The sequence below is a fragment of the Notothenia coriiceps genome, unplaced genomic scaffold (genome assembly GCF_000735185.1).
Source record: "Notothenia coriiceps isolate Sejong01 unplaced genomic scaffold, NC01 NC01_scaffold00008711, whole genome shotgun sequence".
Classification (NCBI taxonomy): Eukaryota; Metazoa; Chordata; class Actinopteri; order Perciformes; family Nototheniidae; genus Notothenia; species Notothenia coriiceps.
This window is the reverse complement of record NW_011341412.1, coordinates 19,424-32,610: the sequence shown is the minus strand read 5'-3', so window position 1 is coordinate 32,610 and position 13,187 is coordinate 19,424. Positions and strand designations below refer to the sequence as shown.

The window sequence follows — 13,187 nt, the reverse complement described above, 5'->3', positions numbered from 1 at the left end:
GCTGTGTATTTAGTTGAAAGCCCAGTGGCGATCTGCTCATCTCTCATCTAAACAATATGCTACAAAGGGGACAGCGATCTCATCTCACTCTGCATGACCCTAATATCATAACATGTGTGTTCTGGAGAATCACAGAACGGACGATCGTCCTTATTGTTATGCCGTTTAAACCAATTATTTAAATTTGTTTGTTAAATTCGGCATCATGTGAGTTGCGCTGACAGGTCCACACACTGCGAGGCTTCCCAGCCCTCTTGCTGATAGTTGACGAGCGTCAAGCTCCTCAAAACCCCCCCCCGTTGATAATTCTCGATCGTTGGCACGCTGATAACAATTTTTTTTTTAAATGGCACTTCAGATCAAAAAGGTTGCCGACCCCTGCTCTAGTATCATGTACTAAGTATGTTAATAGAGATAAAATAGAGCTAACAATGGATGCTTTAGTAGTGTGTATTCTTGTATGACTGAGCTTCAAACTCGTGTTTCCTGCCGTATCCTTCCAGCAGCTGTGTTACTAAATCTCATCTGCCTATATAACCTTTGAGACATAGTGTAGTCAGTTTAGTAATAAGGAATACTCTGGTTTGTCAGTGACCAATGAAAAGACTGGCACACAATTTGAGTGAGTAAATAACTTGGACCTATGTTGATCCCCTCCCCTTTCACATGGGGTGGCTGTGTGTAAACGAAAGGTTTGAATTAACGGAAGCAATTTTACCAATTTTTCTACATCTGAAAAATCAAACTATGTCCCAGTTCTGAAAAGGCCTTCGAATGCTTCTCGAACCTTAAGTGCGCTCTTTTGGGTTTCTAAAGACATTGTACCAAGTTTGACCTATGACCTCTTCTTTAATTACAGTAATTGCAGTAAGATTAATGATCCATTACAATCAGTGGTGTGCTAATCATAAAGTAATTGCACATGTGAGTCTTTGATAAAAAAACAAACAAGAAACCTTCCAGAAAAGCATGGATTTGGACACACCGAAATACATCACTACAGGTACGGTCACTTCACAAGGGCCTTGGTAAAGCACTTCCAAGAAAAACAGCTTGGTGTGCCAGTGGAGTGGGACTGCGTGCGCAACCAGGCAATCAAATGTGTGATTAACAATTGATTGAAGCAGACGTCAAGCTCCAACTTGTATTTTAATAATAGGGTGACCTAGTGTTTTGTAGTTGCATGTTCCACTGTCCAACTGTTCAAACCACATATTTTAGCATCAAAACAGTAAGGAGGTGGGAAAATAGTAAAGGCTAACTTCAACTTGATATGATTGGATGCCTGGACCAAGAGTAATACTGACGTGCTGTGTGACTTGACGCATTGCGCTGAATGGTTTTAGAACATTTAAGGTTTGTTTGTGTCTTAAAAACATTCCAAAAACAAGACACGCGGCACAAGAAAGGAGCGCATGCCATGTACGCTCTACCATGAAAATTGTGTTTATGAATCCTGAATGACCTCAATGTGACCACATATCAAAAGTTGGGGATTTTTAGCCACCTCAGAATGTTATTGTGATTATCATGTTCACTTTTTTTAAACCTTCCCTTTTAGGCAATTGTATTTTGCTTTTTGAAAGTTTTGAAAACTAGAGATTAAACAATTCTACTGCAGTGAAACTTTCATACCATGTTTCATTTGAAATCCAATGTCTAACTTCAGTAGAAAAGTGCTAAAGAAATATAAATTATATAAATGAAATGTAAATATTAAATATTGCATCTAAGGATTTGATAGTTCTAGAGTAATACGTTTTAATGACACCCTCTGATTCACTCAGAGACAACATCTTCCCAGGTCAATCTCAGGACCTCTGATTAGATCTACAGACATTCATCTTCCCAACTTCAGATCAGCATCTGCCGGCTGGCAATTTAAGAGAAAGAGACAGGTAGGCCCACGGGAGAGAGAGATGTGAGAGTCATACGCTGACCTAGCTTTTAAATAAAGTCAAAGGACTTCACATAATGCACCACCTTTATGTTTCAGGTAAAATCTGATCACAATACAGAAGGAATATGCATGTAAACATCCCAGGTGAATAAATGTACTATTATTATAGATAGGCATTGTCAAGTTACTTACTCATCACCATTAAAAAATGACAGCCTCATTATTAAGTGACAAAGGCTTTCATCACAAATCCAATACAAAGCGTATAACTATTCAAATTATTTAAGGGACAACCTATTCATTTATGTTACCTGCTATTGCTCAAAGTGATTGACAGGTGCTAAACAATTAGTTATAAAACCACACACTAACTGTAACAGTTTAGTGACTAAACAGGCCTTTATTTTTAAGTCACAGTCAGATAATGCTTTTGAAAAATGTAATATTTCTGTATACTTTAATTAATTTTTAGTCCTTATCTATTATAAGTTGAAAGTATAGGGATGAAAACTCTGATGATTAACACAGTATGTTAATTATATAGCGTGGAAAAATAAATCTATGTATTTTATCTGGAGTTAGAGTATAATTATAGTATTATCTCCTCTAAGGCTGAGCTCTAATTGATGAACTGTAATAACAGTATAACACTGTAACACTGTAACAGACAACAAGCTAATTGTATTATTAGTGGTGAATTGATTATCTATGATACTTTATTAATAGAAACATTTAGTATTCAAACTGTTAAAATAATGTGTTAAGTTTAGCAAAAGCCTAGTCAAATCAAAACAGTGTCACATTTCTTTTACATCAGGATATCTCTGTTTGATCAAATATGTATTACACAAATATGTTTCTCTTATACTCCTTCTTTCTCATAAGAGAACATGGCATAAAAAGTTCAAAAGGATGTCAAAGTTGTTTCACTTTGTATTCATTTTAAGTGCACTGGGCTGCACTGATATATACTGTTTACATCACTGAGTTTTTTGCATTAGGTGAAGATGGCAAGTTCTGTACGCAGAGTCGTGATAAATTAGCACAGGAGTCATGGACAACATTTCCGCTGCTTATAGTACCTGTCACTGAGATTCCATTAAGTTAATCAGGCTTAATAGTAACACATAATAAAAAATAATCAATCAAACAGCTCTTTGCAAATATGGGTAGGCTGCAACTAAAAAGACTTTCGCCTCTTGAAGACAGAGGAGAGAGGAAAAAAGCTAGATGAAAGGACACAAAGTGAGATAAAGAGAGTTTCTGCACTTGTTTCTGTGACAATAACGGCCCGTCCACACTACAGCTTCGACAGCTTCAAAAACGGTTTCCAACGCGTCTGCCCATTCACTTTGAATGGGGTGACGTCACGTTGCCTGGCAGAGCGGAGCTTTCCTGGCGTTTCAGGCTGCAAAAGTTGAGCAATGTTCAACTTTTGAAGCTTCTGAAGCTTTCGGTGGAAGCGTCAGCCAATCAAATCATATGCCAGTACAAGCTCTAGCCAATCAAACCGCTGCTTGTGTGTCAGGGGCGGGAGATTCATGTGATTGGTTGTTGGTCGAGCTTCAGACACGCCCGCCGGCAAGCTTTTTTTGAAGCTGTAGTGTGGACGGGCCCGTAAGGGAGTGGCAGACGCTGTTGTCGCCCAAAGGCTTGATTTATTCGACTGACTTCATCAAAACAAGTAAAATCAAAAACAAAGTCACACCAGGTGTTTTGACTTCTACAGGGCTTTTGCAGAGTCAACATCAACAAGGGGTCATTGCAAAATCTGAGAACACTTCCAACATGCACTGGGTAATTATGCACCCTTTAGAGAACAGTGCAGTCCCAATGGAGATGGATTGCATGTCCTTAAGCGAGACTCGTTCTACAACCTACTTGTCTCGGTTGCGTATTATTCATTAGGAGTTCCACACTCAATTGTTGTGTGATTTGTCAAATAGGACTCCTTGAGCTCCACAGAAACTGGAAAGATTGGGGTTGGCTGTTACTTTTACTCTCACTCTCTGGGTCTATACAGGAACACTTTTTTTTTGGTATTTCTATCCAGTAGGCACTTTTCTGTGTAACTCCCACAATGGCACCAGTGCCCCCACCCACAGGGAATATTCACAGTCTATTCACCAAGATAACAGCTATGAAAAATGGACAGCATTAAGAAGTGTTACAGCAGTCAATTTTTCTGATATAGGAAAAAAATTGAAAAAGTGCAGAATGCTGAGGGAATCAAAATATAGGCATATATTAATGGCCACTGAGGTGGATCTATATATATATATATATATATATATTTATAAATAGACGGCTGATAAGTGGTAGATAAGCCGGTGAAGGGTGCACAACATTCATCATGCAAAAGTCTCGGGCGCTCAGGTGAAAGACAGCGGTCTGAGTAATTTGAGCAATTGAATGCCAGAGCTCTAACATCACAAGGCATTACAAATACTGAAAGGCCACTCCATCACCAGGTACATCTCAACCCAGAAGGTGAGAAACCAATTGTACAGGAAAAACTTTAAGAAACTGCACTGCACCTTAAGTACATTTTTGGCAAAAACATGCTTTTTTAGCCCTGACAGCTCCACTTCGGAAAATGTAAGTTAAATGAATCTTTCTTAATACTTTAAACACTTGATGAGTCTTGATACACAGATGTTCTATTGAGCTACTGGGCTGGCAACGTTTTTGGAAAACATCCCATTGGATGATTTGACTTCAACACTTGTCTCAGGTCCCAACTCACCGTGTAAGTGATCACTGCCAACATGCCAATCAAGGTCAAGGAGCTGATGGAGAAAGAGAGAGCGGGTAGACCATCTGCAGGTAAAAGAACGACAGGAAATCCATTAGAGATGTGTCGTTGGCCTCTGAAAGAAATATCAAAGGACTCTTTGCTGAATGCATAATCTATCAAGAGCCTTTTGTACTGTGTACACTTTGGCCGTATGTCAGTCAGGTGTGGCTTTGTTGTCAGTTCTAAAGATGCTTCTGAAATAACATTGACGCACTTTTGTACACAGAGCAATGGGAAAATTCTGGTGGAAATAATTTAGATAGATAATATAGGTAGGTTGATTCTGATTAAAACATTTTATAAAATACTAATTAAAATCCTTAGAAAAGTCTTTGAGATATCCTAAAATATTGTGTGTGAGTAAAGGTGGACACTCCACTGTGAAGAAGGTCCTTTTAGTGTTCATGTGAAGTGGTACTCAGCATGTGAACAGTTGTATGTTCTCTGTGGCCCTGGAGAGGCTTTGTCTTAGGAGAAGACCTTGATGATGTCATAGTGATATTATCGGGGCCATCCCAGTGTGAGTATGATGTACGAATTTACTAGATGAGGAGGATCTTTTGGGGCATTGTTAACCATGTAGGATCCAGGGAGGAGAGCAGGGTATCATTTTATCTGCTGCTTACATTTTAATGATTCTTTTTTAAATCTCTGTGTTGGTAGTCCCTGGGTTACCTCTTTAAATTGTTGCAGAATTCATTAAACCTCTGCAAAGGCAGTAATGGTAGCTAGATATCCTTGAGGTAGGTGCGAAAAGTATTTTTTTTGTTATTTGGGTGTACTGATCTCTGAAATTATGTCTTGAATGTAATCACGGAGCCTCAAGAATTGCGAAAGAAAATTCATCTCCTCAAACAAAATAACAAGAAATTCAAAAATTAATAGTTTTGCATCTTTTCTTGCCAAGAAAACAACCCATCTGGAACTGCAAAGAAATCACCTTCCTGCTAATGTTCTTTCAGTGAAAACTCCCGGGATTGGTTTACTTGAAGGCAATTGGGAGGAATATTATTCACAAGGACAAAGAGAAGGAATCGTCTTGGTATTCTGCTCTTGGGTTTTAAATCCGCCGTTAATGAAAGCACAGTAGCAAAGTCTTCCTCTGGAGACACATATGGTCCACTTTTTTGTCATCATTGCCATTTCATACATTGATCATGATGGGTAACAGCTGGGTCTTTCAATGTATATAGGCGGAGATGATGTGTGTCACCTTTGATTGAGGCAGAAAGGGGACCACCCATCAGGCAAGGGCAACAGTAGGTGTCACACCAGCTGTCAGAGTTGGAGTTGTAGGACAGGGATTGATGGAGGGACTGATTGCTTCAATCCCCTGTCAAGCTCCCACCTGTTATAGGGCTCCACGCAAAAAGATACACAGTTGTCCCTTTATAGATATCCTGCATCCTCACAGCAGCATCTTCATCGCGCCCGGGCCACCTGTCATCACGGCCATAGGTGGCTCCCTGCTTGCCTTTCTCCTCGACAGCGGCGTTTGATTGAAAATATTAAGTCCGTATTCAGGGCATGTATACTTTGTGTTGTTTATAACATTTATCGCTTTCTTTTAGAGGCATTTCACACGCAGCGGAACAAAGAGGTGGAAAATGGAGATAAATTATATGCCTGCTTCCTATTGTATTGTATGCAAAAAGGAAAACTTTTAAGTCTGACAGCTGGGCTGAACATTAACATTTGAATACATTTCCTATTCCCGAGTGTTTCACTGCGATTTTTTTGCCATTGTTTAGTCGTGAGCTTTGTAAAATAGACAATAGCTCCTTGTTCTGCATGGAGGACATTCTGTTCGTGAACTCGGCACAAAGCAAAGGATAGATGTTTGCTGCCACTCTTCTTGGTCGCCTTGAGCAGATTTTCCGGGGATTATACAGAGGGAATATGGTGTATTATCGGCGGGGCTTCCACATTTGAACAGCTTTGAATCCAGCAGCAAAGAGGTGCTCTTATCTGACGCTGCGTATAGCCCTTCAGGCGTGTGTGCATGCTTGTACAAAGAGGTGTTAATTAAGGAGCTCCTTTAGCACGGGCCCATACTGTGTAATGATAGAATTATCAAAACAAGTCAAATGAAGCTTTACGATCATGGGATAGGATAACATTTACTGCAGAAATGACCACATATTGCCAAAAAACAGCATGTGGAGGCCTTTAGCAAAGTTGAGAAAATTGAGAGCCATAATTCGTTGTTCCCTGTGTGGGTAAAGATGTCAAATCATTTAAAGAAAATAGGGTCAGATACTATCTTGTATTTAAGAACATAGTTTGGACATATTTTAGCTTTAATCCCACAGTTGAGGGACACTTTGAGGGACAGCAGGAATTGTCAAACGATCCATCAAGATGAGATCAGCAGCGTCACGTCAGCCCCCTCACTAGGCATCTGTCAACTGAAGCCTCAAATGCATTTAAAATAAACGAATGGCCTCTATTTTTACCCATGCTATTTTAAAACACGAGTTAGCAAAACACAAACGTTGCACTATGTTTTGTGTATGTACAGAAATTATAACCAAAAGGATCCTTGGCATGCCAGGTTTTATAAATGTATACATTTACCATTAATAAGGTATGATTAGAACTATAGTTCATTTCCAAACTAAATTTCAACCCCAATTCTCAACATGGACTACAAACTCCAGGACCAGAGAAGGTTGGATACTCTTTGTGGCATGGGAGCTGTCTTCTTCAAACCAAGAAGAGCTCATACAGGAAAACACAGAATAACTTGGGGCTTATATTGCATTCCTATGGTTATCTTCTGTATGGGGGTTGAGGAGAGAAAGAAACACTGCTAGAAATAATTGATGTGTTTAAGATTTGCTCAAAACACATAGGATATACAGTACACGTTGATATTTCACGGTCAGTGTGAGTTTATGTGTTCTTTTCTCACTGATAATGAGCACACGCAGTTATTCTTGCCCAAGTACGTTTACAAGTGAAAGTTGGACTCCCACCTACTCTACTCCAACCTTGAGGCATGGCCCGGAAATGCAAGAGTGTAGTGTCTGCTGTTGAATACCAACAATAACAGCTACTGATCTAAAGAACATCTAGGCTTCATTGGAACATTGAGTATTAAAAAGGTAACGCACACCAGTGAATCACACTGCCGCTCCATATGCATGTCTTTTTATTCGGATGATGTTCCGGCCCCAAGGCCTCTTTCAAAAATGATTGTTGATCCTGAAGAAAGCCCGAGGGCCGAGACATCGTCTGAATAAAAGAGACCTGCCAGTACGGAGTGTACATCACCGGAGCAGTGTAAGTTGGAGCCATTAAAGAAAGAGATGTAAGGGTCTTAATGAACCAGCGTTGCAAAGCAGTCAGCAGGGTTACGGGGCAAAAGTGCCTTTCCTTTACTCAATTAACCCCCCCATCTGGAGAGGGGAAAGGATGAGGAATTAGAAAGGAGGATGATCCTCACATTTCCTCCTCCGCAGCCGAGCTATTTCCTCCCGTGCCAAGGGAGGAAGGTTAAGGAGAGCATGTAGGGGTCCACTATTGAGCCGAGGACAGGCAGATGGTTCAACTTCCTCCTTGATCCCCAGATGGCAAAAGGCCAGAAGACTGTTAGGAGTCCATATTTGGCAATGCTCCGTTTAACTAGTGAAGATGGGAAGGAGGGATCACACAGTCAACCATCATTACCAGATGATTATAACTGGCAAATTGAATTTCTTACTGCACTTTGAAATTGAGGCTATAAAGTCACTTTTTATTGCTGGTAAAGTGAATTGATGGAGGAATCCAAAGCATGTAATTGACAATAACATTTGTGAGTCTCATGTTCGGTAGTTTCTTAAATAGACTACGAGTTGTTAAGCCCAAACGCATTGTTGAAATCAGTATCACCCCCTGTGATACTTGACAAATAAATCCAGCAAGATGAATGTTTAAATAATTACCAATCAACGTAAGAAGTGTGGTGATGAACATGAATAAATAAACGCATGATGTAACAAGTTTATTTTATCTAACATGCAGTTAGCTGACAGTTGACACGTTGAAGAATAAGATTAATTAGGGTCATAAAGCTGTGGCAATATGCCCTTTCTTTTGACAACTTGTTTTTTTTCGTCTGCTATGTCAACCCATCTCAAATGTGCTCCCCATTAAAACTGTAGACTTTACACCAGTCAATGTGGCTGGAATAAAATATGAAAAAGAAAAAGAAGCAAGAAAGTGTACGGTTAGAAATGTTACTTTGAACTAATAAATGTATCTGATAACACAATAAATAAAGGAAAGACAATCTGATGAAGTCGCTGTAACAACAACTGTAAAAGGGTGAATACTTACGGCTACTCCCAAGCTCTTCAAAAAGGTATTGTACTTTCTCCCATTGGGTGGAATTCTGACCAGGTGGGGGCTCAAGTGGAACGAAGGCTCTGAAAGCAACGAAAGAATAATTTAGCAGAAGTAACGACCAGTGCATAAGAGTACTGTAACTCCTTGGATGTATATATAATTATAATTATATCATTTTCTGTGCCAAATACAATGATACTGCCCCTGGTACAATATGTTTACAGCAGACAAATACAAATATATAAAAAGGATATTATCCACTTTGATACTGCACTTGAAAACAAGATGAACCTCTTTTCTTCATTTTCACTTTATTGTGAAAATAAGATCTATGTTTATTCCTATTACTATTTACTATGAATTAAGAGTCTTCAATATTTAGCACAACCAAACATGATTGACATGGCTTGTTTAAAGTCAGCAATTCTTTGCAAAGATGTCTTGATATTTGTTTCCGATAAACGTATACAATCATGTTCCACCAAACACCTTTTACCCATTTCTTCGAAGAGGTAGATGACCTTCTCAAGATTCCCAGTATTAATTTGTTCAAGCAAAAAGAGGGAAAGGTTCACCAGTATTGATACAGAATTATATATATATATTTATTTATATTTTATTCTGAAATGGTTTTCCTTTAATCATGAATCCTTCTTGACAGACAGCAGAGACATATGATTCTCTCTGAAGTTACAAGGATTCTTTGAGGAAATTCAAAAACTGGTCCTTCAAAAAATAAAAAGCCTTCACCAGGGGAGGTAAAAGACATGAAATTACCATCTCTAAGACTTCTCTTTGCCGTACATGCAAAAAGAAAAAGGTCTGAGGTCTCAATAGCTTTTATCTGCCCCACTATCATGTTGCTACCCTCAGGGCTCCATACTTAATATTTTCCTTTAGGCCATGCCATGTGTCATTTTTCATTCTAGGAAAGCACACCTCATAAAAGTGACCTTAGCTGTGACAAAACTCTCTACAACTTTGTCTGCAGTGAAATGTAACTTTTGCAAACTCTAAGGGTTATTTTCTAACAAACATAGAAACATTCAGAGTCATTAATGCTTTTGTCTATTCATCATGCATAGTGTTCGAGCATTCAGAAGTTCTCGTAGCATCGCCACTCTAAAACCTTGAAAACAATAACATTATGTAAAGATTTTGATTCTTTATGTATTTATTTTGTTTCAGTTGAAACAGAAAAGAAAATCATTCTAATTTAAAGCCGATGAGATGCAGGCAGGCGCGCGGCTCGTTTACATGTAGGTAATAGAGGCATTAGTATTACATTGAAAATGTTTCATAACAAGTTAAAAGTGTTTTTTAATAACTTTAACACAAATAACAAGAAAGGGTAGGGTCCTAATGTTAAACAAAGTCACTTGCAGTGGCAAAATTAAAATTAAAATATAAATAATACAATGAGGTAAACACCTTGCAAGTTAAAAAGACAAAATATAAATCGGATGAAGAAAAGACCAAATTAATTAACAGAAACCTACCTCAACCATGATTTCTCCTGGTATGAGAAAAGCAGGCCAGTATAAAAGCCATTATTTTGTTACCACAGAAACAATAGCCAGAACAAAGCCTTCAAGTTCGAGCTTACAGTTCATGAGGTAAAAGAGGAGCAAAATTGCTTTAGTCTCAAATAAATCCTAACTTCCAAACACTAACTGTGAAAAAGTATAGTCACGGGTCCTTTATTTTTCTAAAACCAAGTAAACCTCCGATGTATCATTTAACGGCTGAGAGAGCACATTGCTTAGTTTAGGTAGCACTCGTGGCATGTTGCTGTCACGGCTGCAGAGAAGTCTATTATGTACTGCAGGTGCTACAGAACAAAACTAGTAGAAAATTGCGGGATAAATGGGACATGGCTGAGAAGGTGCATCAATATAGATTTGTAGATATAACACACAACATCACAGAAAAGCCTCAATATTCCCTCCACATGAGCTTTGTACATAGATAACACATGCTGGTTTGGAATCAGATTGACAAGAACACCACCTTTATTTAGACAGAGGACGTCTATAGTTTTTTTATTTTAATGGCTTATCATGGCCAGGCAAATTATATGGTGGCTGTTTGAAGGGGCCTTCCTCATTAACTCCACACATTGACACATCCACGCCCTCTTCCACCTATCGTGTACTGAAGCCAAAGAAACCAGCCATTTCTCCAACTTACCCAATTAAAAGGAGCACCACGCAGACAATGGCAAACCCAACTGTGTACTTCAGAGCGTTTTTCACTTGCTGGAAAAGAAGAACATTCTACTGGTCAATCACAGGCATGAAATATTATTCTTCATTTTTAATGAGGGAACGGGGTCATATACTCCATTTAGATAAGGACAATAGTGAGTGACAGCTATACAGAGTCACTGTAGATCCAGTTTGACCTGGCAGAGATAAGGTGTCACAACCAGCGCTATTCAAGGTGCTTTTAAAGTTACAATACAAAAGACTTCATTGTCTGTGAGAGAAAACGCCTCTGTCAGCTCAAAACTGACACATTGAAATTAGAAAAGGAGACTTTGTGATCACTGGTTTGGTACAATACTCACTAAAACGAATTTTAAAAATCATGCTCTTTTTAGGCAATAGCATAGGTCTCAGATATATAAATATATATAAAAAACATGTCTATGAAGTGTTTTGCTCAAAATACCAAACAGATCAACCATTATAGCCATGCCTCATATCCTTCTATTTCACTTCCTGTTTCAAAGGGCTGATTTTGGCTATAAAGCTTTAAAAAAGAAACAAAAAGATTAATAAAAAAATTAAAAAGGAGGGGGCTGAGCTCATGCGGGACCCAGCAGCTACTGTCTAAACTAAATACTGCCGTGATGAAACGCCATATCATGGATTATCAAGGATTATTTCTGAAACAGTATGGAACTCAAAGGCTTTCTCTCTTGCCGGTTATACCACAAGGTGAGTTCCTTTTTATTTCCTGCTTCTTCACACACATGCTCTGTGCAATACAGGTTAGCTCTGAGTGTTAGACTGCTAAGGTACACAGGGGATAGGCCATATTACGTCCAAAACAAGTCAGGCATTGTTTCTTGATAGGCAAAGTTTCTGATAGGGGCCGTGGGTGTTAAAGCCAGGCAACATTCGATATTACGTATATTGGACCAAATCTGGATCAGGCCCCGTTGTAGGCCCCCGTTTTAGATTGGAGATATTTGGGTACGGAGAAAAAGAGAGAGGTTTATATTCTGACGCTGCGTAGTTCCCCCTGGACACCACCCCGGACCACATACAGTGGTGCAAAAAAGTATTTAGTCAGCCCACCAAATTGTGCAAGTTCTCCACTTAAAAAATGGAGAGTGGGTTCTTTTGGTTCATTTTTTGGAACCTAATATGAGTTGGGTTTTAACAATTGTTATCCGCATATACACTCTAGAACTATGTAAAAGAGTACTAGATATTGGACGAGAGAAATAGTGTGTGAAGGAGAGAATCTCAGAGAGAAAGGAATCACTTGTAGGTTGTTTAGATATATTTGAGAGGAGAGACTTTGTAAGTTTTGGGCAACCATTGTTCCTCGGTGAGAGAAATTTAGAATAAGTTAATCTTATGAGTTCTTGCGCGACGCAAACAAATCTTTAAGATCTTAAATTGCTCTCACAGACCGTGTTAGACTTCTTATCTTTAAGGAGTTCTAGCTCCTCTGTCACTCTCCCCGTCCTGGCTATGACTTGTGTGAAATAACGAGTTGTACTGCCTTGTTGTATCTTTTTCTGATTATTTTTTGTATTCTTTATGTTAGTGAAAGATTCACTCAACGCGGCACCAATCCAAAACGTCTTATCTGACACGGAAGTGAACACTACGCTACAGGAAATTACCTGCTATGGGGGCGCGAGACCCAAAACGAGCTGTACAAAGGGTAGCAACCAATGGATCTAAATCTAATTAGGTTGGTCAGACACCCATGCATTTATAGCATGGTGAAGAAGACTGATTATCTGGCAATTTAGGTAAGGCATGCTGGTGGGAATAGATAATCCATAATTCTGTGGTAGTGTATCCTAGAAGATTTTAGTGGAATGGTTGTAAGGATGATTTTTAATAATGGTTAAGATATAGAAGTATAGTCTATCAAACAAACCAACGTGGATAACTCCCTCGATCTGGGAGCTCC

General features: G+C 38.9%; 1 protein-coding gene across 1 annotated transcript in view; it reads right to left on the bottom strand.

Annotated features, from left to right (window-relative positions):
- The window catches only part of lmbrd1 (LMBR1 domain containing 1), a 31,170-nt gene that overhangs the window by 3,393 nt on the left and 14,590 nt on the right, over nt 1-13,187 (bottom strand). The window contains exons 5-7 of the mRNA XM_010770303.1: nt 11,220-11,287; nt 9,021-9,109; nt 4,647-4,720 (exon numbers count right to left, since the gene is read on the bottom strand). Of these exons, the coding sequence (XP_010768605.1) occupies nt 4,647-4,720; nt 9,021-9,109; nt 11,220-11,287 (231 nt within the window). The remainder of the gene's footprint in view (nt 1-4,646; nt 4,721-9,020; nt 9,110-11,219; nt 11,288-13,187) is intronic.